General features: G+C 54.8%; 8 protein-coding genes across 8 annotated transcripts; 6 read left to right on the plus strand and 2 right to left on the minus strand.

Annotated features, from left to right (window-relative positions):
- The first annotated feature begins 370 nt into the window (after window positions 1-370).
- Window positions 371-1298, plus strand: F5Z01DRAFT_659447 (uncharacterized protein). The gene is made up of 3 exons (XM_046263767.1): window positions 371-762; window positions 815-868; window positions 923-1298. The coding sequence occupies exons 1-3, from the start codon at window positions 594-596 to the stop codon at window positions 1066-1068; spliced, it is 369 nt and encodes a 122-aa protein (XP_046116707.1). The 5' UTR covers window positions 371-593; the 3' UTR covers window positions 1069-1298.
- Window positions 1299-4429, plus strand: F5Z01DRAFT_659449 (alkaline-phosphatase-like protein). The gene is made up of 7 exons (XM_046263768.1): window positions 1299-1711; window positions 1761-1805; window positions 1857-2148; window positions 2196-2323; window positions 2373-3260; window positions 3307-3758; window positions 3807-4429. The coding sequence occupies exons 1-7, from the start codon at window positions 1506-1508 to the stop codon at window positions 4376-4378; spliced, it is 2583 nt and encodes an 860-aa protein (XP_046116708.1). The 5' UTR covers window positions 1299-1505; the 3' UTR covers window positions 4379-4429.
- On the minus strand, window positions 4430-7818 carry F5Z01DRAFT_659453 (putative nuclear condensin complex subunit 3). The gene is made up of 2 exons (XM_046263769.1): window positions 5008-7818; window positions 4430-4959 (listed from the first exon to the last, which is right to left on the minus strand). The coding sequence occupies exons 1-2, from the start codon at window positions 7664-7666 to the stop codon at window positions 4547-4549; spliced, it is 3072 nt and encodes a 1023-aa protein (XP_046116709.1). The 5' UTR covers window positions 7667-7818; the 3' UTR covers window positions 4430-4546.
- On the plus strand, window positions 7819-10328 carry F5Z01DRAFT_726110 (RNA recognition motif-containing protein; the record flags this gene model as incomplete). Its single annotated transcript, XM_046266650.1, has 2 exons — window positions 7819-10004; window positions 10044-10328. Exons 1-2 carry the CDS (start codon window positions 8046-8048, stop codon window positions 10326-10328), a joined length of 2244 nt encoding a protein of 747 aa, XP_046116710.1. The 5' UTR covers window positions 7819-8045.
- Window positions 10329-10353: 25 nt separating this feature from the next.
- Window positions 10354-11797, minus strand: F5Z01DRAFT_185514 (uncharacterized protein). Its single transcript, XM_046257970.1, has one exon. The coding sequence runs from the start codon at window positions 11648-11650 to the stop codon at window positions 10487-10489; it is 1164 nt and encodes a 387-aa protein (XP_046116711.1). The 5' UTR covers window positions 11651-11797; the 3' UTR covers window positions 10354-10486.
- A 692-nt stretch (window positions 11798-12489) lies between these two features.
- On the plus strand, window positions 12490-15170 carry F5Z01DRAFT_185613 (DUF803 domain membrane protein). Its single transcript, XM_046257971.1, has 2 exons — window positions 12490-13597; window positions 13652-15170. Exons 1-2 carry the CDS (start codon window positions 12670-12672, stop codon window positions 14839-14841), a joined length of 2118 nt encoding a protein of 705 aa, XP_046116712.1. The 5' UTR covers window positions 12490-12669; the 3' UTR covers window positions 14842-15170.
- Window positions 15171-15486: 316 nt separating this feature from the next.
- F5Z01DRAFT_637954 (uncharacterized protein) lies at window positions 15487-15971 on the plus strand (the record flags this gene model as incomplete). Its single annotated transcript, XM_046262324.1, has 2 exons — window positions 15487-15504; window positions 15567-15971. 2 exons carry the CDS (start codon window positions 15487-15489, stop codon window positions 15969-15971), a joined length of 423 nt encoding a protein of 140 aa, XP_046116713.1.
- A 6537-nt stretch (window positions 15972-22508) lies between these two features.
- On the plus strand, window positions 22509-25542 carry F5Z01DRAFT_185772 (uncharacterized protein). The gene has a single exon (XM_046257972.1). It carries the CDS (start codon window positions 22772-22774, stop codon window positions 25346-25348), a length of 2577 nt encoding a protein of 858 aa, XP_046116714.1. The 5' UTR covers window positions 22509-22771; the 3' UTR covers window positions 25349-25542.
- Window positions 25543-25659: the final 117 nt, after the last annotated feature.

Consider the following 25659-nt stretch of genomic DNA (forward strand, 5'->3'; position numbering starts at 1 on the left):
TTGTTGCGCGGTTCGAAGAGATTGTGACGCTTGATGTTCGTGGCAGCACGTGAATCGAGGTCGGATGAAGGACCAGACGGCGGAAGCATTCACGCCTCCGGGGTGCTGGTGTTATGTATTGAGGTAAGTTTGTTTCTTGAAAGCGCGAAACATAATGTCATGTCGTGGGGGAAATCGCCAGCCAACATCGACTACGACGGTGACGCCGTTCTCGACCACGACGTCAACGATGGAGCCTTCACCTAATAATGGTCGGCTCTGGTGGCATGTCGTCTAAGGCTGCCCTGGGCCAAACACCGCACCTCATTGGGCAAACTGGGCTAGGCCGGATCCACCGCGTCCACTACGCGCAGCCCGGGTCTAGCTTAGGTACAGTAGCACCTACCTACACTTGCCCACGAAACTCAGCCACAGGGTCCAGTCCAACCAGCTTTTTCAACTTGCCTAGACGCAGGTGGTGAAGTCTCTGTGAAAAGTCCCGTCACTTCATCCCCCACCAACATTCACTGAGGATTCTGACAGTCAGGACATCTGGTCACCCTTTTGTAACGCTTAGTTCACTTCAATCTCAGACATCCGTCACAACCACCATCATGGCGAGAAGCTCAAGATCCAGCGCAAAGAAGTTCAACAACCAGCGCAAAGCGGCAGAAATCTTTGGCCCCGTCGAGTCTGCGCGCGCCGAGCGACTATCCCAGCGTCTTCTCGACTTGGCCAAGCAGCCAAAGCCAGAGACATCTGATGTCGACATGAACGTGGAGGGTATTGCACGCCCTGTCCTTGACATGTGTCCAGCGGACTGACTCGTCTCTAGAAGCGGCGGAGGACAAGACCACAGCAGACAAGACTGAGAATGTCGATGAGAATGGTCAGTCTACACTCATCTTGAGCGCAATACAGAGCCCCACTAACCCTTGAGCAGCCATGGAGGTAGAGGCATCTTCAAAGCCATCAACATCGCGCGTGAGCAAGCGTGGCGGCATCGTCAAGAAGAGGCAAAAGAAGTCCAAGATTGTCTTCCCCAAGTACACCGATCGTGTTGGGAACAAGAAGAAGGCAAGCAAGTAAGATTTGGGCGTCTACTACCTAATTACAGTACCAATCTCTCATCACGAAGCTACGATACCCTGAAATTTCTTGAACAATTCCTTATCTTATCACGGTGTAAATATCGTACATCCTTAACGCGTGCATGTGCTATGTCGTCCACCAGCCTCATGTGGCGCATGTCTGTCAGCACCGGGCCGTGTGTCAACGAAATAGACCAACGCCAAGGAAAATGAACCCTTTCGACCTGCGTCGCGCCTTGTCGCGTCCTGGCTCCCTTTACAGTAATTTCATGATGACGAGTCCGCCTGTTTTGTAACCTCCCTGAATTATTATTCGATGGCTTCGTTAGGTTGGCATCACGCTGGCTGTCCTTTTCTCGCCTAACACCCCTGCTCTGCGAGCAACCCCCATCCCAGACGCCAGATTGAATACGCTTCGTGCGCTGCGTTGCAAGCATGGTTTATCAGAAGTGGCTCACCGGCGCTCTGCTAGCCATTGCGAATGCACTGATACCATTGTCCCTGATTGTGTTCGCCACGGGATTCTTCCCATACAAGCCCTTCCTGCCAGGCCTCGCGCAATATGAGGATCTCGCGTTTGGTCCGCCGCCCGAGGGCCCATTTGACAAGATCGTTTTCATGGTGATCGATGCGCTGAGAAGGTAGACAGTCCGATATGAACCAAGAACACCAGCGTTCTAACTACGGCAGCGACTTTGTCTACTCGGGAGACTCTGGATTTCAATTCACTCAGCAGTACGTCTCCGCAACCGCCACTCCCTAGGGGCTGCCACTGATGGATTAAAGGCTCATTCGCGATGGCAAGGCCATCCCTTTCACCGCAAACGCTAGGTCGCCAACTGTCACGATGCCCAAAATCAAGTCTATCACGACTGGCTCAGTCCCCTCCTTTGTGGATCTCATCCTCAACATTGATGAAGGGGACAAGTCTTCGAGCTTGGCTGCGCAGGACACCTGGCTCGCTCAGCTCAAGTCCAAGGATATTGGAAAACTCGTCATGTATGGCGATGACACATGGCTGAAATTGTTTCCGGATACCTTTGACAGAGCCGATGGCACGTCAAGTTTCTTCGTTGCGGTAGGATTGGCGTCACTCCTTGATATCACCTGTCTGACCCGGGGAAGGACTTTACAGAGGTCGACCACAACGTGACCCGCAACATCCCAGCTGAGCTCGACAACGACGACTGGGGATTGATGGTGCTCCATTATCTTGGCCTTGACCACATTGGCCACAAGTCTGGTCCAAGAAGGTCCGTTGCTACTTATCCTGCCCAGCCCTCCGTGAACTAAACTCTGCAGCGTCAACATGGTGCCAAAACAGAAGGAGATGGACGGCATCATTCGAGACATCTACGGGGCATTGGAAACAAAGGAGCATCTGCAGTCTACGCTCTTTGTGGTGTGCGGAGACCACGGCATGAATGATGCCGGCAACCACGGCGCCTCTTCGCCTGGTGAAACGTCGCCTGCACTGCTATTCATGTCGCCCGGGATGGCAAGCCTGGGCATAAGCCATGCCTCGCCGACTGAGCCCCATGGCGAGTTTGCATACTACGGAGAAGTGGAGCAGTCGGACATAGCTCCCACCATCGCTGGCCTGATGGGCTTTCCAGTCTCGAAAAACAACCTTGGAGCCTTCATCCCGGAATTTCTACCCTTCTGGTTCAGTTCCGAAGATCAGGTCCAGATCCTCATGCGCAATGCAAGACAAATCCTGCAGATTGTGACAGCGACCTTTGGCGCCGAACTCTTCGACCCACGCAGCACGATAGACCCTTGTGCGCTTGAAGGAACAACTGTCAACGCGCTGGCCTGCGAATGGCGACGGCTCGATGCACAAGCGGCCATGGTAGCCAAGGGCGAACTTGCAAGCCTCGCATGGGTGGCTTCCACTATTGCGTGGCTACGAGAATCTCAGAGCTTGATGAGTAGCATGGCCTCAAACTACAACATGCTTCGGCTCTATCTTGGCACAGGGCTGGCACTCACCGCAGCGTGTCTCACGCTGTCAGCAGTATACGTCGCCCCTGGACAGCCGTCCGAGGCTGGGTTCCTGTCGATGCTACTAGTGACTGTGCCGTACGGCCTCATGATGTTTGCCAGTAGTTTCGTGGAGGAGGAACACCACTTCTGGTACTGGGCATCGACGCTGTGGCTGGCTTATCTTGGCTCACGCGAGATCAGAAGGTTTGCACAACGAATCCTTACATACAAACAGGACTGACGAGCCCAGATCACATCGGACCTGGTCACTCTTGTGGCCGGTTGCAGGACTCGCCATTCTACGCCTGCTGCGCGCCTGGAACCAGACAGGCCAGAAATTCGCAGGCGCCCCAGATATTGTCAAGACCTTCATCGTCCCCCAGCCTGTGCTCCTCTGGGTACCAGTGATAGCGATGTACAGTGCCACAGCCATGGGTATTTTCAATAACTTGGACGTCCTGCCGCCTTTTCTGCGAGCTACCTTTGCTGTTGCCACCATGTTCTCCGCCCTCGCCTTTAAACTAAGGTTTACGGCTGAGGATGCTCCTGAGCTGGAGATGGGCATGGCAGATCTAGTACGGTCCATCTATGAAGTATCCTTGCCGGCCAACGCACGTTTCACTTTCGGCCTTCTCGGGGTTGGCGCACTGCTTGGTGTGTATCAGAGCCTTGTAGGCAACCCGAGAGGCGCCAGATACTCAGGTAAGCGCTGCCACGCTCCTCAGTGTGGTACATTGCTAATCAAATCAGCCCGGTTGTTTCACTCGCTCTATGCGATGTTGGCCATGACGCAGTCGCGAGCCACGAATATCCCAATCTTGCTGCTCTCAGCTTTCCTCCTGCGGCATCTTCAGTCGCTGCACATGTCGGGACATCACATCACTATCACATGCATCCTGCTCCAGTTCGTCACATTCTTTGCCTATGGCGGGACCAATGCTGTCTCTTCCGTTGATCTGTCGAGCGCCTACAACGGCATTGACGGGTTCAACGTTGGTGCCGTCGGCGTGCTCACGTTTCTGAGTAATTGGGCAGGTCCCGTATTCTGGACGACTGGGACCAACATTCTTTTGGTCGAGCGCTTTCGTCGAGGCGACCGGGGCGTTCTCCTAAAGCACATCATGCTCGCCACGCTATTCACCACGATTAGCGTGGCTTTTGTCATGGCAGCGTGTACCGCATTAAGGACGCACCTGTTTATCTGGACGGTCTTCTCCCCAAAGTATCTGTACTGTGTGGCGTGGAGTCTAGGACAACACCTCGTCGTCAACGTCGCGTTGGGAAGTGTGCTCTTCTGGCTTGGGACATGCAAGAGTGATTGAGACGAGCAACATATATAGCATAAAATACTGCAATAAAATCGATATGAAACCGCGGGATATTCACGTTAGTACCACGCCGATAAATACTTGCATTCCGCTTGCATTAAGACCAGGTAGAGCCCGCCCATTCTTCGTATCGTCGTTACTTCAGCTACATCTGAGGCAGCGCTACGACGCTTGCGTATCGTTCCCTGCCTCGGCCACACTCTCATCGTCCAAGCTCATGTCTTCCTCTTTCTTCGGCACAGCAGTCTCGTCGGCAACCTCCTCTTCTTCTGGTATGCTCGTTGACTCGAGGCCTGAGCGGTCCTCTGTGCCTTGCCTGTCAGTTGGCGCGGTGTTGCTCCTGACACTGGCACGGAGGTCTGTTGGCGCAGCCTTGCTTTCATCTAGCCCATTGACAATCTTGCCTAAGCTGACGTGGACCTTGTATAATGCGTTCCGGCTGGTGGCGTCCGTGAGGATACCGTCTTCCACAGCACATGACACCTCGGTATACGTCTCGCGAAGGCGATCGGGGGACGAACCAGGTGAAATATAAAGTTTACCCAGCAGAGAAGCAACGAGCTTCTTCTCTTCCTCTGCATAGATGTCAGCATACACTCCACCAGCTAGCCATATTGACTTACTGCTAATGTTCGAATTCAGTCTTTCCAAAATGTCCATAGCAAGCTCCAAATGCACGTCGCCATTGACATTTCTCTTGTCCGCATCTGGAATCAGATCTGGCGTGTAGCACTTTCTGGGATCCGTCCAGTCAACAAGACATGCGCCAACCGTGCTCAAGCTGACCATGTCCTCGTCGACGTCGACATCATCGTCCTCAAAGTTCTCTCGGACATTGAGGAGTGCGTGTAGCGCCTCGAGAGCTACCGAGCGCATGAGATCCTGATTGTCTGGCCTTGAGTAGCAGAATACAGGCAAGAAATAATTCAGCGCCTGTCTGACAGTCTGGTTGTGAGCTGAAGCTGGATCAAAGTAGGCCACAACCAACGACTTGAGCAAGTCATGGCTTGCTTCAGGGTCGCTAACCACGCGACCCAAAAGGAGCTTTGTGGCTGCCACCGTTGCCGCTGCCTGCACCTCTGCAGACTTGGCATTGCCCTTGACAGCCTTGAGATAGACTTTGAGAAGGCCTGGTGTTGACGTCAAGAGCTGTGAACCGTGGACGTTCAGGATATCAGTTAAGATATGCAAGGCTGTCATTTGCAGCGCAGGGTGGCCCTTGCTGAAGAAATGAATAAAGAGGCCCAAGTTTTCCTCGGCCAAGGACCGATCTAGTAGCGCACATAGGCCGAGACACAACAGTCCTCTTTCACGAACTGGTGCTTCATGGCTTCGGACCGCAGGCACGACTAGGTTGTTCAACATGGCGACCAAATCGCTATTGTCCTGAAGATTCCCAGCAACATGCGTCAGCATGCATTGCACAATGTGTAGGCACTTCATGTTGACCAAAATCTCCTTGACCGCCTTGTCGCGAGCTTCTTCCTCGCTAAGTTCGGGCTTGCCCTCGCGTTTGTTGGTCTTCGCTGGGCCACTCTCCGAGCTGATCTCGGATCTTGCAGAGTGAAAGCTTTCACCCTCGTCTTCGGCTGGCTCGTCCATGATAGTATCGTGTACGTCGGTGACAGCCTCCAGAACGATACTGCAAAACTCGCGCTCGCCGGCTGCATCGGGGGAGCAGATCCCTTGCAGCACCTCGATGGTAAGCTTGGTGACCTCATCTGGCATGTCCGGGTTCGACAAGGAGGATCGCATCAAGGTGAACATTTTCCGCCGGCCCACTTCGTCCGAGTAGTCGCAAGTCATCGCAATGTGCAGTAATTGTTCGACAATAAACTCCTGCTCAGTTGTGTCCTCTTCTTCGTCTTCGTCGCCTTCTTGCTGGTTTACTCGCTTGATCGCTTCAGCAAGTACCTGCAGGTAGCGCTCGAGATAGAATGCAAGCTTGGTCACTTCCGGAAGCCTCTCGTCTATAAGGCGCTCGTACTTGCCATTGCCCTCGTTACGGCAAAAGTCATTGTAGCTGCGAGCCATGAAAGCAGACTCGGCGGACAGTGTTTCCCAGAACGTGTTGTCCAGTTCCACGTTTTCGCGATAATCGGGGCGACCTTCCCAGAACCCCTTCATGGCCTCGAGCGCGACACCGTTTTCAACCCCTGAGTTGATCACATCAATGCGCTCAAGAAGCTCCAACAGACCGTCAAAACTGGGACCAGCATCGGCCTGTTGATCGCCTTCGGCCGGTACACCAGCGCAGTCTTCGATCCACCGTTCGCGGAACAGACGACCAGCGGCTTTTCGAACATTCTCGTCTCTGTCGCGCAACCCCCACCGCAAGAGCTTCTCGCGCATCGAGAGCGATAGGTGCCGGAAGTCGCCGAGCGAAGGCAGTAGGCGCGAGTAGACAGTGCGCCTAGTGGCAGGATCCTGATCTCTTGCCCTTTCCAGCAGCAAAGGCAGGGTGGCTTGTGTGATGGGCAGTGTTACGAGTAAGGACTTGCGAACGTCTGCGGCCGGGTCGTTCTTCAACACATCGAGTAGCTTCTCCAGCAAGCCACCTTGGTCATCGCCACTGTCATCTGAGTCGGTGCCACCCTCTGTATGGTTGCCAGCAAGTCGACCAAGGCCCAGTACCGCCTGAGAACGGACCATGGCCTCCTTGTCGCGGATTCGTTTGAGGAGTCCGTGTCGCAGTTTTTGGAATAAGTCATCGTCGATCGCTTCGAGGGAGTTGACGGTGAATGAAACGAGTTGCGTCGCCCTGAAGCGCACAAATTTGTCTTTCGCAGTCATCAAAGGCAGAACGGCCTCCAACACCTCCGCCGCGAGGCGAGTGCTTGGCGTCTCGGGCAAGATACTGTCATCTGCCCCTTGGTCTCCCAGGATCTCGTAATCTTTGTCGCTCGCATGCCGAAGGAAGAACCCGGCGAACTTGATGATCTTCTCTCCTGCACTTTCCGTCTTCTTCACAGGCATCGCTTTCAGGACGCAGCGCACAAACTCCTTGTTGAATGTTGCCTCGTCAAACCCCTCCCCCTCGCTGGCCTTACCAGTGGTCGGTTCGTAGCAGCATGCCTCGTGAATCTTGCGCAGGTTGACGGCCAATTTTCGATGGGTAGCCGTAGTCTTCTGTGCGTCGCCAAATATGGAGCATATACGTTGTCGCAGAGGGTTATCCGGTGTATCGGTGGGCTCTGCGCTCGCTGATGCGCCAGACCCTCTACCGCTCGCCCTCGAGGTGCCAGAGGCACGCCCTGGGCGCGCAGCTGTCCGCGCAGGCATGATGATGTGCGCTTTTAAAAGCACAGGTTGGTAAATTATGCTGATACGTCGATCGTTCCTTGGAATGGTACTGATATCGCTGCGTTTCTCGGATGGTGATGGCGCATTGATCTTTTGTTTGGATTCGTCGCGCGACCGACGCGATTGTCCCTCGTCAACAAGGTGCCAGACCTGGACTAGCGCCGGGGTCCAGGTGGCAGGCAGCAATCCGCCCCCTCTATCACGTGCGATAAGCCCCATGTCCATCTCTTATCTATCAATCTGCCCAACTTTTTTTTTCCTTAGACGGGCGGCCATGTCGAGTGGCACCGAGCTAGGCCTCCGAATCACAAGAAATTGAAAGGCAGCACACCACTTCGGCCTCGATATTTGTCCCATCATGGCGACCCAAACTTCCGGCACAAAGAGGCCTTTGTCTGAGGTGGAAGAGGGCATTGACGCCGCCGCTGAAGCCAAAATCGCACAGCAGATTGCCGATGGCACTCTCAAGACCGAATCTCGTCCCAAATCGAAGAAGCCCAGAGTCGAAGAGCGCAGGTCCATCTTCGTTCGCTCGCTGCCTCCGGACGCTACAAACGAGACTCTGACAGATTTCTTCTCCGAATACTTCCCTGTGAAGCATGCTACCGTTGTTGTAGACCAGGCGACCAAACAATCCAGAGGTTATGGTTTTGTAACCTTCGCCGACGCCGAAGATGCCCAACAAGCAAAGGTTGCCCTGGACAAGAAAGTTTGGGAAGGCCGTCATTTGAGGATAGACATTGCCGAGCCTCGAACTCGGGGTGCGAAGGGTGAAGAGCCCCAGGAGCCGAAACCCAAGCCAGGCAGACCCGATGCGCCCCAATCCACAAAGCTGATTGTGCGCAACCTGCCGTGGACTATCAAGACAAAGGAACAGCTTGAGAAACTGTTCTTGAGTTTTGGAAAGGTGCGGTATGCAGACTTGCCCCAAAACAAGGGCAAGTTGAAGGGGTTCGGCTTCGTTACGCTACGTGGAAGGAAGAACGCAGAGAAGGCTTTGGAAACACTCAACGGCAAGGACATCGACGGAAGACCTATTGCTGTGGATTGGGCAGTTGACAAGAAGACCTGGACTGAGGAGCAAGAGAAGAGCACCAAGACTACGGTCGATGAGGACGACGACGACACTTCTTCCTCGGGCAGCTCTGATGAAGAGGATGACGATGACGCCGCAGAGGATAGTGCACCTGCTGAATCCAAGGAAAAGGAACTGGACGACGACATGAAGAACTTCTTGAAGAACCACATGGTGAATATGGAAGATGAGGAAGACGAGGATGACGAAGACGACGAAGACGAGGACGCAGCCGAAGCAGAAAACGACGAGATCGATGCCAAACCGCAGAGGACAACAGACAACGCCTCGACTCTCTTCATTCGCAACTTGCCCTTCACAGCGACCGACGACCAGGTCAAAGAATTCTTTAACCACTTTGGCGCTGTGCGGTACGCCCGCGTGGTATACGACAAAGCCACCGACAAACCTGCCGGCACGGGATTTGTCTGTTTCTTCAACGAAGAAGACGCCAAGTCCTGCGTGAAGAATGCTCCTCGACCGCAGCAGTCGGTAGCAGCAGCCAAGTCAAAGCATTCAATCTTGCAGGACGAGAACGCGGATCCCGATGGTCACTACACGCTTGACGGCCGTTTGTTGCAAGTAGCGCAAGCCGTCAACCGGGAACAAGCTGCCAATTTGGCCGATAGCTCTCTTGCGCAGCGTCATTTGAAGGATAAGCGCAGGCTGTACCTTTTGCAAGAGGGCGCCATCACACCTCGCTCCGGCCTGTTTAAGTTGCTCAGCCAGCAAGAGCTGCAGATGCGTGAGGCTAGCGCTGGACAGAGGAAGAAGCTGGTCCAAAAGAACCCTAGCCTGCACCTGAGTTTGACGCGTCTCGCTCTGCGCAACATTCCCCGCAACGTTGATTCGAAAGACCTCAAAGAGCTGGCGCGCAAGGCTATTGTAGGCTTTGCAAAGGAAGTCAAAGAAGGCAAGCGCCAGCCCCTTTCCAAGGAGGAGAACGCCCGCGACGGCAAGGACGCCAAGGAAAAGGAGCAGGAGCGCAGAGCCAAGGGCAAAGGCATTGTGAGGCAGGCCAAGATCATTTTCGAAAGTAACCAAGGCTCCAAGGTCGAGGAGAAAAGCGGCGCCGGAAAGAGCCGCGGTTACGGCTTCATTGAGTACACGAACCACCATTGGGCACTCATGGGCTTGCGCTACCTGAACGGCATGCAGATCGAAGGTGAAAACGGCCGCAAGCAGCGCTTGATTGTTGAGTTCGCTATTGAGAACGCACAGGTTGTGCAAAGGAGGAAAGCAGTTGAGGCAAATGGCGCGCAGGGTGCACAAAGGGCGAAGGATAAGGAGTCTTCCACCAAGGCGTCTACTGAAGACGGCGACAAGAAGACTGCCAAGATTCTGAAGGATAACAAGAGTGCCCGCGGAAAGCGAGGCAAAGGCAAAAAGGGCAACATGAACAAAGGCGCCAAGGCCAAGAAACCCGAGGACAGCGCTGACCATGGATCGAAGGACCATGGTTCGGAGAAAGCGGCGCCGGCAGAAGGGACATCGGACATGAAGCAGAAGCTCATTGCGCGTACGAGGTTGATGCGCAAGAAGAAGGCTAAGGCTAGAGCTGGCTAAAAGATATTCATGCGTTGTACAATAAGGCCAGCTGCGATAGCGCAGCGTTGACGTTGATAACCAGATTTCGTATCTTTTAGAGTAGAGAGTATATAACTGACCTCTGGGTAACCAGCAACCGGCAATTTGCACTGGGCAGTATTGCACCAAACTTCACTTCACCTCCAAAACCAGCCAGTCTTGTCTTGTTTCTTTTTAGATGTCGCGCTTTCATCACTCGGGGACGACACACGGTCAGGGGCCGGATACATGGCGTATGTTTCGGTCCGTCCCACCTCCACCCCGTCCTCGTCGATTTCTTTGCGGATGACCTTGGAATGGATGTAGCCATATTCGTCGCAATGCCTGTCTTCCGACTCTTCAATCCTGGTGTTCCGCTGCTTAGTGATGTGTTCATTTGCTGGCGGGGCGTGCGATGGTTGCTCTCGTTCAGTCTGGGCTGCCAAGTTATCCGGTGACGCCCGCCTCGCGGCGTCCATGCGCGGCTGCTGTTCAGGAGTGGGCATATGGGACCCTAGCTGCCGTGCGATATCGCGGAATGCCTTTTCGGCTTTTGCAAATTCTTCCTCAATTTGGGTGCCCGCGCGCGATGCATCGTCAACAGCCTTTCCATCAAGACCAAACAATGACTCGAGGATATGAGGCAAGGGCTTCACGAAAGACTTTGCAAACGCATCCCATGTGCGCTGCCCTGATTCGGCAAGACCGTGAAGGGCTTCCGATAATTCCAGCTCAGTTTCAGGCAGTGGCTTTGAACCCGCAGTGGAAGCTTCTTGTTGAGCCTTGTGAGTGTTGTTGCTATGCCCATGCATTTCGAGCGCTTCATCGTGTCGCCTCTGCGACTGTAGACGTTCCTTCGCTGCCGAGGTTCTATCCCTACGCAGAGGGCCTCCATGCGTGTCGTCCTCGATCATCTCCTGAATAGCTTGACGTCGCATACGGCGACCCCAGATCTCGTTGGCTTTCGATCTGAGCTCACTGTGCAACGCTTCAAAGTCCGACTTGGTAAACTGGTCAAGGTTCCTCGAGGCTCGATAGCCACTCAACAAGCCAGCTGCCGCAAGTCGACTATGCCAGAAGCCCATGGGCTCGCCTGACGGGAACATTTCCCGGAGGGCCAGCTTTTGCTGGTACCGTCGGTTGATGTCAGGCAAGGGCTGGCCATTGCTCACTGCCAACAGATCCTCGAATGCGTCCTGGAATCCAAAAGCGTTCCCATCACATCCAGAAGGTAGGTCATTTGGGGTAGGTTGTGGGAGATGCAGGAGCGCATATGGGCTATAGCTCGAGAAGAGAAGACTAGCCAGGCCGTGAGGCTGCATGGTGCAGTAGGGCGATGATGATTTTGATGTTCTCGGCTGAGTTACCGATGAATAGAAACAAGTTGTCGATGGAATATGTTCAGAAACGGGAATACAAGAGGCCAGACGTCATGAATGAAGTTCACGACCATAGGACTGGATTATACGAAGGCAACCGGGCCTTCGGCTGAGTGGCTTCATGTTAAGTGCCATGCGTTCTCATTGGATCATGTGTCCATCAGTCTCCACTAATACATCACCGTGACCACACAGGCGGCTACATTATGAGCTGTGCGAGACTCCAATACGATGGTATTATACGTAAGTACTTGTGCCTGCTTTTCACGATCATTGATATGTTTTTGTTCATCGTCCCCTGTATTCTAGTTCGACTTTTGCTCGGTTCATTCCACTTCTAAGAGGCTGCCTAGTATGTCATGTACATACGGATACAAGACCTCGAACTCTTTCACATCGCAGAAAGAATGTTGCGTCCAACAATCCCAACGGCTATGAAGGTACCGTTCAAGAAATCCGTCCTACTTAGCCAGCCCCTTCGATTTAGCAAAGACTGGACATGTTGGCTAAGACGTTGTACTACGTGGCGCGGTTGTGGCGTGTTAGCTTCGGGTGTGGCTGGGGTCGTCAGAGCGGACGTGGCTCGGGCCATCGTGAAATGACCGCATGGGCCGCCAAGACAACTAGACTGTCATCCGCCATGTTCTAATTACGCAGCTGGGTGAGAAGGGTCTTCCCATCCTAGTTCACGCAGGCCATTCTTTTGGCATCACCCAGCCAGGCGTTAAGCACGGTGTCTCGGATCAGCGAGACTTGACGAGCTTCGGCACTGCTAACCTGGCAGGCAGCGCCCGCGCGACGTAGCGCCATCGCGACGTCGAGGGGCTGGCTGGCGCCCAACCTCTCTGACTGCGCAAGACAGCGGACAGGGCGCGCGGCGGATCAACGACAGCAGAGCAAGTCGAAGCGAAGAAAAAGATTCCGATTACGAAGCGTTGCGTGGGCCTCCAGGGACAACAGACATGAAGCTACCCAGCCCAGCAAATGAGCTGCCATGGTCCTCGACTCATTCCCTCGACCGATTTACACCAACCGCCACAATGACGGCGACGCCGCTACCAGGTCACAACAACACAGGGCATGGCGGTGGACATGAGCTCCAGAATTGGTCCTCGCTCATCGGCATAGTCACAGCTATCGTGGGGAACGTCCTGATCGCCCTCGCACTCAATGTACAGCGTTACGCACATACGCGGCTGCACAAGCAAAGAATTTCAATACGCAAGCGAGCCCGAGCAGCTACGAAGCGAGCGCATTCAGGGCAGTCATCGACCTATGGCGCCCTCGGCTATGGCACGAACGGGAACACCGGCGGCGGCGGCGGAAATGGGGCTACAATATCTGACGACGACGAACCACCGCACGATAGTCACGAGACGGAACCGCTCACGCAGTCGTATAATTCGGGGACCACGACCGTAGAAGAAGGGAACGACGACGAGGATGAGGCAGAGGCCGAACGACAGGCCAAGGCTGCGTCGTCTTACCTGAAGTCGCCCTACTGGTGGCTGGGGCAGGTCCTGATTACACTCGGAGAAATGGGCAACTTTCTGGCATATGGCTTCGCACCTGCCTCGATCGTTTCGCCTCTCGGTGTCGTCGCTCTCATATCAAACTGTCTCATTGCGCCTCTCATGTTCCAGGAGCGGTTCCGGCAGAGGGACTTCTGGGGTGTGGTCGTGGCGGTTGGGGGAGTTGTGACCGTGGTGCTCAGCGCGAAGACAGAGGAGACCAAGCTGAATCCTCATGATGTTTGGGGCGCCATTACCACTCTGGCCTTCGAAATCTACCTGGGAGTAACGGTATTTCTAATCATTGTCTTGATGTGGGCAAGCCCTCGCTATGGACGTCGAACCATCCTTATCGATCTAGGACTGGTTGGCCTTTTCGGTGAGTTATTGCACTTTCCCATCTAAGTCGATCCGGAATATTGACGAGTTATAGGGGGCTATACGGCGCTATCTACGAAAGGTGTTTCGTCCATGCTATCGTCGACGTTGTGGCGGGCATTCACGACGCCTGTCACGTATGTCCTGGTTTTTATCCTGCTCGGGACAGCCATCATGCAGATTCGCTACGTCAACAAGGCCCTGCAACGCTTCGAGTCGACGCAGGTGATTCCGATCCAGTTCGTCATGTTTACCCTTTGTGTCATCCTCGGAAGCGCCATTCTCTATCGCGACTTTGAGAAGACCAACGCAGAGCAGGCGGGCAAGTTTGTCGGTGGCTGTCTCCTCACCTTCTTTGGCGTGTTTCTCATTACGAGTGGGCGACAACAACGTGAGGGTGACGACGAGGATGATGCACTGTCAGACACCACCGGCGTGGAAGAGACTATAGGCCTTGACCGCCATGACAGCCACCAGCCGTACGAAGACACGCCCCGCAGACCGTCGGTAGCACAGAGTCGTCGTTCTAGCAAACACTCGCGTATTGTATTTGCAGAGGGCAACAGATCGCAAGCACCCGACATTGATTACGATGCTGCCTCCGTTTTCCACCCTACTCCAGGCAGCATACCAGAGACGCCTGGAGTGGACAACAGCTCACTGGAGCACAACCCTTGGGATGGCCCTTCACCCTTAAAGCCGCCCGGTAGAGGCATTAGGACCCTCTCTGCCGACACACTGATGAGGGGCTCGGCGGTCATGTATACTCCTACGACGCCGATGCGCGATGGGCTAGCACCACCAGGCTGCCTGGAACGGCCCACGACGCCTCAGGGCCGAGCACATACTCTTGGGCCAACTCAGCACCGTCGGTCTGGGACATTCATATCACCATCCCCGTTGTCATCGACAGTCACGACGGTGATGAAGGATGGTTTTTTGCGTGGCGACAAGAGAGCCCTGGCGACGCAGTCGTCAATGCGACATCTGCGCTCACGAATACGCGCGAGCCTCTTTTTCAACGAAGATGGACCTGTCTCCGAGGACAATCTCGCACGTGCTTTCCACGATCAAGAGGAGCCGTTTCGCGACACGGTCGACGACGAAGAGCATGCGGCGCGCATGAGATCACGCAGCCTAAGCGATGCGCTGGGAGACATGTTCAGGCCGAGGCGCAAGAGCCGGAAAGAGGATATGGACGTCGATCACGACGATGGATCAACTCGCCCAGGCCCGTCGAGCTGATCGGAAGAGGACAAGCTCACGAATAGTAATACAAAGCGGATCAACGCCCTGTCTCGAGCGATTATACGTATGGAGTTGCGGAGGTCTCGGTGGCTTTTTGTTTTCGGGATGTGACGCACGGAGTTTGTTCCCTGTCTTTCCATCGCCGAACTCATGAGCAGATAGCATGGCACGTCGTCCTCGTGGCACTTGGAAGGATGAGGTGCGCAGAGCCTGTCGATGTTTTCTTTCCCTCTAGACTCGAGCAGTCCACAGCTTCTGGACTGCCGACTGCTCCCCAACCGTCGGATTGTGGAGCGGCCACTGGTGTTATTTTGCGAAACTTGGATGACCCTTGAATCTAGCGTCACTTGATACCCCTAAGTTCTCTTCTCAGAATCGCCCAGGTATGTGTGGCCTAATGGTGTGGCTGTCCCGTCAAGAACTTGTTTTCCGTGCGCAGGCTCCCACATTTGGCAGCATGTGCGCACGCATCGTGAATCAGTTGTGATGATCGCCGTTATTGGATGACAGCACACCAGGAATTTCGCCACGATTCCCAGTACCACCACCGTTTAAAATGGTTTGAGACTGCCACCCCACCACCTTCTTCCACGACATACTTGTACCAATTACTGTTGTTGTTTTATACTTCACTTCATCAACATGCCTGACCATTCACCGGTAATTGTCCTGTCAACTATTCACTCACGAGGGCCTTCCCTGGACTGATAACAAATCGGCAGGACGCCAGCGGTTCCCGAACCCCAGCCGTCCAACCAAATACCGATGACATGTCCGTAATCGACGTAATGAAGAGTCTGGTCCTCGACCCCAAAGGCATCGTCTTCCTCGGCGACGACGGCGTCCTCCGCTCCATCGACGGCGAGCGCAAAACCGTTATCGACGCCCGCGGCCTCAGCCCAGCGCAGATCAAGGAATACTTTGAGCCGTTCCAGTCCGAAGCCGGATGGGGGATCAAGGCGACCGACGGAAGAGGCGTCTCGCGTAAGTACATGTTCCACCCTGCCGAGGGCTTGCTCCCGCCCAAGGTGACGCCCGAGGAGAGGGCTGAGACTTTGCGGTACAACGAGCAGCTGAGGAGGGAGGGCGTTACCTGTGATGTGCCGAAGCCGTCTGGAGGGAAGTGACGCCCTCTCGAACACTGCACCGTGACCCTCTCTAAGTTGGGGTTTCTCTGTATGAATGTCTCTTGAGAGGGACAAGGCCGACAGGTTAGGACCGGACACGTTGTCACGTTTCTGGTTCATACGTTATCGAACTTGATTCTGCTTGCAACGACTTTCTGCAAACTGCGTGGCCCTTACCGTGTACAATTCGAGACGGTCTTCAGATCGAAACTCAACACCCCGACTTCTCATTGTTCTTCCTGCAGGTGACCATGCCGTCCGAACAAGGCTAACGCGTAAAGGGGGATCTATCTATCTTGCATAAGCGAGCTTTCCTAGTACTGGGCTATAATAACACATCAACTCACCACGGCCGCATAAGAGCGAGAGAGAGAGTAGTTTGATAAGTGTGCGTGCTCCCTTGAGCTCGCGATCAGATAAAGGTCCGGGCCTACCCGGTGCCGAACGGAGCTCGAGGCAACGGAGGAGGAGGGAAAACGGAGCGGCGGCAATCGGCGGTTCACAGTAAGCAGGAGATCCCGCTCGCTACAGTCTTTCGGCGACTCCATCTTTTTGAGGGCCAGGTCCCGTTGGTCTGGGTGCCTTTTCAGACTTTGTCAGTAGCCACTTCAAGTACGGAGTGACTTCAAGTTGTGTGGCATGGCGAACCAGGGACTGGCGTGTAGAGGGCGAGGCAAAGCGGGGAGCTAGCCAGCCACCCCGCCCGGCCCCAAAACCCGCTGTCAACTCTGCACAGCCTTGTTCCCAGCCAAGCTGTTCATCGGGCTTCTCTCGGTCTGAACTATTGTTCTACAACGTCTCTGCGTGCACAGATGGCAAAATCTCTCGAGACGGAGCGCGGTTTGCTCGCATGAGCACCCGCGAAGAAGCTTTTGGAACGTCTGCTTGCGGTCAACGTGGATATGCGCCCGAAACAAAGACCTGGAAGCGAAAGGACTCCGAGAGCATCACAGAAAGTCAATCAATTCATCCCCTTTCGGTCCCGCATCGCGAATCCTGTGCGTGGGCGGCACGATGACAAGGGTACCTGGCCCGCAGGGCCGCATGCATTGCCATGCAACTTGCAAGGAGAAGTGGTGCGGCACTTTTCTGAAAAAAAAAAGTCTGGAAGGATTGATCATTGATGAGTCGGACGCACGCGTGGCATGCCTTACAGGGAGAGCGCTCAGATTCAAATCGCAGGACCAAAAGGAACAACCTGGGGCCTGGCGAGGCTTCATCCCACAAGATCAAGCGCGTTATCATCAGAGGGGAGGAGCCTTCCCCTGCCTCGGAGACAATATGCTATTATAAGCGATCTGGCAATTGAAAAGAAGCACGCGCGTCGTTGTGGGCTGCCGAGAAATGAGATGTTACCATCGTCAAGATCCTGATGAGGGCTACGTTCTAACTTGAGCGAAAGCTGAGTGTTGGTTGACACGATCGGTGACTTTGCCTCCCCTGGACTCTCGCCCCGCGATATGCGTCTTCTGTGGCCTCTTGCGGCAGGTCAAGATGGGGGCCGCGGTCCCTTAACCCGAAAGGGCTGGCTGGCTGGTTCACTGATCAGTCGGGCACATCTCAACCGAGCAGGCCGGTACGTGAACGTATATAATCACTGTTAATATAGTTTCCAGAGGCAGCGGAGCGCAGACCTAAGTCCAGGAACGCGCGCTGTGCCTCGACTAGGCTGGGAGATGAAGACAATGGCCCATCTGGGCCATGCTGTAGGTGAATAGACGCGTGAAATCATCGCATCGGCCACCTGGAGAACGCATGTCAGCAACAACGTTGAAGATGCTCGAGCCCCTGCTGGGGCCCGCCGCCAGTGCATGATGCATCCGTGGCTCGCAGACTGTGGATCGTTATTACAATATGTGCGCAGATTGTCTTTCTGTCAGGATTGGGTGAGCAGGAGGATGCATGTAATATCCTAATAAGGGTCGACCGGTGAACAGCAAGTCGGCGATCAAATGTTATAATGCTGCATCTTGATATAGGCTGATGATTATGCGCTTCAACAAGGATACAGCCTGTTGAAAAGTGTACAACGCATGCTTGCTCGCAATTTGGCATGTACGTAGTAATGGGGAGTTTATGAGTGTCTGTTTTTTTTTTAAAAAAAAAAAAACATATCAACAATTAAAGTTGATCGTACGTGAAGTTATCGGCCAAGTCTCCCTCGTCCGTCGTTGAAATCAGCCTTCAAACAACATGTAGTGAGGGCAGCGCCTGCGTCGATGGCCCTTGTTCAGCCACCCGTTCTGTAGCGCAAGTGACCTCGAGATAATTAGAATGTGGCAACATTTCATGACATAGCGTCACGTTTCCTGGCAGGCTGATGGTGAGAGCTGTCTGGGGTAGGTAAGGTACTTTTAGTGTTGAAAGTTGAAACCAAGGACGGGGACCAGACCCCGACGTAACCCTGCACTGCAAGAACCCAATTCTCAAAAGAGACTGGCCTTGCGAGCATGTGCATGCAACCTGACGGCAGCTGGATAACTGTCAGTGTCATGCCGCATGATATCGGTCGCCTTGAAACGAGCTTTAAGCTTCTCAATTATTACCACAGGAGTCTTATGACAGTGACAGGTCTCATGCTGCTGAGTACGGATAAATGGAGACACCAACCATGATGAAAGGAACAGCCGAACAGGCTGCCTCGTGAGATGCTGGGTGAGGCCAAGTGGAGCTTCCATGTGACTTTGTAGTGGCCTGCGTATTAAAATTTATCTGACTTAATTGCTTGGAACTTGGAAGCGAAACCCAATTGCTAATGGGCCACTTACGGTATCATATGTACCTACTTGACGTATCCGTGCGTGCATATAAGTACTACATGTATGATACGAGTGGCCTATCAATTGGGATCACGAAGGACCCGATGCAACTTCTAGCCACTATGTACTCCGTAAGGCCACCTCTTGGTGGGGACTGAAGCGTGAAATCTTGTTGGATGTCACTGACAAGTTGTCACGAACATGACTGGAACTTGTGAAGGCTGTCATCCCCGCCCGTCTTCCGTCTCCTGCATGACTGCAGAATGCAGACTGGACTCTGGAGGTCCTGGATGGGCGTCCCGTGCGACCCGCCCGCAGGACGCGCCTGCGCGAGCCAATGGCCGACGCTGCTCCAGAAGGACGTGACCCCTGCCGCGTCGTGCAGATGGCTCGCATGAGGCTCCAGTCGTCAGTCACTGTTGGACTTGCTTGGACCCTTCCACGTACAGATACGTAGGCGTGGACACTCTACAGAAAACATTTCAATGCCAAGGGGGGTTCGAACACCCACAGGGCTTCCGGGCTTCCACTCGAAACGCGACTTTTCTCCCTCGGATGCATCCTGCGCACACCGCTCTCAACACGGGTCGCCAGTGTAGGCAGACCAAGGCAAGGGCCGCAAGACTGCGCAAGTCGGCGCCCCGCGTGGACTACGGTGGGCACGCAGCAGCTTGGCAATCAATCAATCCCACGGAGACCGAACCCGAGGATACGGTTCGCCTTGCCCATACGCTGTCGATCATATAGCGCTGTGGTGCGACCATCGCTGCACTGCGTCAGGTACGGATAGTGACCATGTTAACTTTCACACGCGAAAGACACGCACGTGACAGTAAGCACCAGCCATCATTGCGTTTTTTCTTGCCTAGGTAAGGTACCTTTCAGGTGTCGATGCCCAATAGCTTCCCGAGTCCCTATTGAATACGGACTGAGATGCCTATCTTTTCCGTGCCGAGCTCCAGTCCAGTCGCTATGTGGGCTCACATTACGCCGCCTTCTGCAGGTTTCGTCACGTTCCCGTGGCGCGAATCCCGCTGCATGGACTTTTTCGTGGGCTTGTTGCAAGTTGGTTACTCTTCCCGACAGTGGCTGTGAATTGTTGGTCTGTTGTTGCAAGACGATGACATTGCAACACGTTGCAACTGCGGCTTAATTAGTCGAATCGCCAGTCTCGTCATGGTCAGTTCAGCTCATTGCTGATCACCGCAGGTATTAATATCGGATTCCGGCCGCCTGATGACTCTGATCATGATCGTCGGCAGGGCCGATTGCACATCACTCCACTCGCAAGTTATTCATGAATTATGAAGTACGGCAACAGTGCGAGACCATCAGAAAACCAGTCTGACCTCCACATGGGACAGCAGACTGGACGTATGCTCAATCATATCCCAAAGCTGAGACACTCGGGAGCAATTGAAGAAGTTAGGGGTACTTTTACACTACACCGCTAGACTACCAACGTGGGGGCCCGTTTGACCTCATGTCTCACACCACGGATACGTAGTACGTACGGTAAGGCATTGACGACGGTGACCACCCGCGGGGGATGTGCTACTCCGTACGTACAGTCACACGTGTTCTTGACCAGCTCCATGTCCCGAGGGCATCACCAGAAGATTGATAGTCTGTAGCAGAGCACAATGGTGACACAGGTCGCGGGCGTCAAAGTCAGTCTCGCCCTGCGCCGACTCGAGGTAGCTATCCATCGAGCTATTGCCGGCCCTCCGCATGCCTCATGCACATCTTCGGTTTCTCTGCGTGCTGCCAGACGAGCAGCCACTCATCGTCTATCAATTGCTATCAGATCGCACTGTTGTACTACGTACAATCAATACTACGTACGTATGTCCTTGAGCAATGAGCGGCACTGTTGCAGAGAGCGACGCCGGCAGATGCAGCTTCGTGTTCCCACTTGGCTTGTTTCACGACTTTCTAGTCTAGTCTCCTCGCGCTACACATCCCTCCGGTATGTGCCACCACCAGCCAGCCAGACCCCTGGGCTGCCGTCGCCATCGTCGTAATCACTTGGGCAGCGAGAAACTTTACGACAGATGTCAAGAGTCTACTAGAGACCTGCTGCCAGTGCCCCTTGCTTGGCTGCGCCCACTCCAACGCGGCGGGCTGGCGTGTTTATCGTCAATATTTCGCAGCCGATATGGATTTGTACCAAAGGCGTACAGTGCCATGGCGCACTCGGAGCGGAACCGGGAGCCCTCTTTTCCGGGCTTGGGTTCCCCATGGAAGCCGAATGGACGGAGACTGGACCCAGCGGATGCAAATGTTGGGGAGTGGAGTGAGGTGGAGTGCGGTGCTGGCAAAAGCACCAAGCATCCTCATCCGCGAGCGGTGCGCGTTGTTGCTCAGAATCCGGGTTGCGTCTGGAAGTTCTGTTCATGTTGCTGGACGGCGGCGAGACAAGTCATTGTCTCAAGGGCTGGCAGCATTGCCAATGTGTTCGTTTTGACCAGGCGTGGAGTTTCATGACATCTTGGCTGAGTCGACATTGACTTGTAGATCCCTTGCAGCACAACTTGCCCGTTCAGTTTGTGCTTCTTCAACGTAAACGCTAACTGTTCATAGTCGGAAACACGCAGTCCCCACGTGTCTCAGTGTGTTAACGATTCGAAGCCCTTTCGCCGACCAGATGCGGCGCCCGTTGTTTCCTCAACTTGTTTCAATTGTCTTGACGTTTCGACGTTCTCCCGTCATCCCCAGAAACATGAACAGACAGAGTGATCAATTTCCGTCACCGTGCATATCGCGATTCAGGGAAGATGCCGTCAACCAACAACATGAACCAAGTGAGTAGTATGGTAACGGTAATGAGGGCAAGCGACCAACAGGTGATCAATTGGCAAGTCCAGTCCTGAGCTCTGCTAGCGCAGCTGCGCCAGCGGAGGCAAGCTTAGCCCTTCTCGGCCCAGCTACTCCATCAGGCATTGTCTAGCGCAGGAACCAGGCACGGCCAGGAACAAGCTCCAGATTGGACTCCAGTTGGCAGTCCACTGCACTGGCAGTCATACTGCAGTCCGTCTCCGTCACCAACCGTGCCCAACAAGGCTACCGTATCAATTAGGGTCCAGTCGTCTGGTGGCGGCCTGGCGTGTTGATTCCTTGAAGGCTTGAAGGACTCGACCCCTGTTTGTCGTGTGCGAGCCTGCGAGGACCTCCCCTGATCGGACGCCAGCCCCTGGCCTCAAGGTCGTGATCCCTGCCTGCTCCATTGGGCCCGTGCCCATATGGCGCGTCTCCCCGGTCGGCACCATCTGTCACTTCTCATTACAGCGAAATTATTCCTTTTATTATCACTGCCTTGCCGTCAGCGCTGCGTACCTGACTTGACCTTACCTTTGCTGTCTGTGCTACTCGACTCTGGTGCGCATCAGCAAACCGTCAGTGTTGCCTCGCTCCTTTTTCCGTTGCTTTTGCATGGTGACGGAGTCATATTATTATTATCATTCTCTGCTTCTTTGCTCGCCCGCTCTCTCTCGCTCAGTTTCATGCATCAATAGACTAGTCGGCAGACGCTCTGCTTCTTCAAGCAACCTTGGTTTGGTACCTCACCTACTTGTACCTTTGCAGCTCAGGAAGCTCTCCATGTCGTCTTTCTTTCTACCACTACTCGCCTCTCCCCACAAACGACTCATTACAACCAATTTCCCCCAAAAGACCCCGAGTTGCGGTCTTGCGGATTGACGCCCAATCTCTGCTCTCTGAGATTCTGATATTCTCCGGACACCGTCTTGGCTTGGCCCCTCGACGATCTTGACTTGCGCATTTTCGCTCAACTCATCCCCCACCTCGATATACCGACTGACAGAGCGACGGACAATACCAAGCCGGACTCTGCGTTGCTGCAATTCGCGAGCATTGGCATTGTACACTTGAAAAATCACTGCGACCAATTGAACGGATTTCGTGGAGGGACAAGCACGCGACAGTCCTTCTGGGCGTTGGAACGTACCCCAGTCTGGAGCGCGAGCTGTCAATGATCCCAGAGGGCACGTTTGCTCGTCGCCCTCTGTTATAACCGCCGCTATGGCCCAGATCAACGGCCAACAACAGCAGCAACAAAGCTCTAGGCGTGCTCGCCGCACCCAGAGCAGAGACGCCCTGAAGACCTCACTATCGGTACCCTCATTGGCTCGAGAGAACAGCGATTTTGCTAGGTCAGATCCTCATGCTACCCCAGACCTTGACTACATGGAGCCCGCCATGGAGGGGCCGCCTTCTCCCGAAAGGCTTCGCCAACTGAGCAAGCAGATGAAAAGGGCTTCGTATCTGAATCGTCCCAGGGTGCAGCGACAACAATCGGCAGGTTCCTCACCTCGGCATGCAATGGATAGGTCACCTTGGGAACAGGCTTTCGAGAACATGTCGCTCAGTCGCAACCCGTCAAGCCGATCCAACTCGAGCGGCGCGCCTTCAGAGCTGCGCACCTCGAGGGAAAGCGTTCAAATCCTGGGACGCAATCTGTTCCAGCGGGGCAACCACGCAAACAACAAGTACAAGCGCGCCAGCAGCTCTCACAGCTCGTCCAACAGCTCAATGTACTCTGCCGAAACGAGTGCTGAAGGCTTCTCCAAGGACTCGCTTATTCCGACCATCTTCGCTAGGCGCAAGCCATCGCGTGACGATACAGCCCAGAAGAGACTGCAGATCTCAGGCCCTTTCAACTTTCAGCACGTCACCCACACGAATCGACACGAAGTGCCTGACCTGCCCAGCGGGAATCGCGTGGATACCACCGCGGAACCCGGCGCACTAAAGATCAAAGCCCAGGACCTGCACCATTTCCACAACGCGTCCATTGACTCTATCCAGAGTGATTTTGACGACGCCCCGTTGGCAGCCCCGCCGTCTCGCCCTCCGTTCGTGCCTCGTCACACTGCCCCTGTGCCTGGCTCGTATCATGCTATGAGGTCGGCCAAGTCTTCGGATCAGCTTCGCACCAATCCGCCGCGAGCTTCCCAGCTGCTCGGATCCCAGCCCCCCACTGACTTTGGCGGCACAGAGCCAACCAGCTTTGCACCCGTGCCACCACCTCGCCTCTCAAGCCGCCAATCCCTGGCGCCAGAAGGCTTTAGCGCATTCGGTCCTGCAGCTGCCGACCGCCCACGAACGAGTGGGGGTTTCCGCAAGCCTCTGCCGTTCGACCCCTCTGAACAGCCAGAGGCCTCGCCACCACCGCCAGCGACGGCGCATGGAGTCGTGCCACCAGCAGATTTCGAGGCGTTTGGCGTCGAAGGCGACGGGCGGTTCTCTCACGCAATCACTACCCCTGACGATGCGGCGTGGCCACTCGCTTGCCCCCAGCTTTCGCCTAGTTTTGACAAGGCTCTACCTGATGTTCCCGAGGAAGAGGAGCAGCATGGCGTCGCTGGTCGCTCGAGACTGAGTATCGCGAGTAACTCGTCGCTCCGCGGTAGCCAGTCTGTTCCCGCGCTTCGGTCTTTCGGGTCTCGCTCCCGGCCCATGAGTACCCAGTCCGACACACTCGGCCCAATCGCAATCGACGTCAAGGCTCAGGTCGATGCTGCAGGCGCAAGCGAAGAGGCCCCTCTGACACCGGCCTCGCCAACTAGTGGCAGCTGGGAGGATGCCATTGACTACTGCTACGAGCATGAAGCGGACGCCAATTTTGATTATCAATGGGATCGCCCGTCTCTAGACAGTGCCCGAGCACCAATGCAGCCTTCGGTGCAGCTTGCCCTGGCTGATGGTGGACTAGCCGAAGCGTCGTCACCGAAGAGTCACGGCAACCTACCCGCTGTGACGGAGGAGGACATGTTTGAGACGACGGTTGCCCAAGCAGCGAGCCAGTCCCAGTTCAGTGGCCAGGACACGCCGGCTCCCTACAGCCACTTGGCTGTGTCGGGCAACTTTTCACTTCCTCGTGGAGATAGGGGAGGCCGCTTGTCCCAACTCAAGGGTGTGCGCCCGGCATCGTACGCGTCGAGCTTCCACGAATCGCATGGATTCAACCTCTCTCCCTCCCTGCTTATCCCTGGGGACTTCCATCAGCAAATGTTGGCTGGGAGGTATGAGTACCACGACGACGAGATCCTGCGCGGGCCTTACCACGACGAGGTTTCGCCGGTGGAGGCGAGGTCGCCCTTGTCCTACCAGCAGCGCTCGAGCACCTCTACTACCAACACAATGTCCAGCACACGGACCGATGATCGCCACGTCTCAGCCAACTCGGCCTTCACGGCTATGACTCGCCTGACTGTGAACAGCAGCAGCACGTCGCTCAACAAAGCTGCTGGCATCACCACCGAGGGCGAGCAGATGCCTGCGAACGTGCTTGCTGAGGCGCAAGATGATAAAAATGACAAAACTGATCAGGAGTACACGTCCCCGGTCAACACGGATACAGTGCCGGAGCTGCCACAGATGCCGGTCGTAAACTTTGCAAGGAAGCCTATGCACCGCTCGCACGCGAGTGAGTCGATAGTGCGTGAGGACATGAGCTCTTTCAAGGCGCAAGATCCTGCGAGGCTCCGCTGGCCCCGTGCGAGGACGTCGAGCCTGTCCGCACAGGTCGCACCACCTGTTGGTCAATACGCTCTGTTCCCGCGCTCCCAAGTCAAAGGCACTGGCGAGCACATCTAAAGGATATCCTCTGTGTGTTTCATTGTTTGGGAATACCCCACCAAAGAGACGCTGCACCTCAAAAACAAACAACCAAAAAAAGTCGCAGAAGATGCGCATGGCACCATAGAACGGCATATCACGATCCGCCCTCACGGGAAGGGGATTGCGGACACTCTTTTTATCTCTCTCTCCTTTTGTTCTCGAGTCTCTCGTTGAAAGGCGTTACCGCCATAAAGGGGCCCCCAAGGGATAATGGGGGCTCACGGACTCTCGGGTTTGAGCAGGCGCTTTTACGGAAACATTCACAACCATCGACAGGGACCCGGGAT

The sequence above is a fragment of the Emericellopsis atlantica genome (genome assembly GCF_019669845.1).
Source record: "Emericellopsis atlantica unplaced genomic scaffold F5Z01scaffold_19, whole genome shotgun sequence".
Classification (NCBI taxonomy): domain Eukaryota; kingdom Fungi; phylum Ascomycota; class Sordariomycetes; order Hypocreales; family Bionectriaceae; genus Emericellopsis; species Emericellopsis atlantica.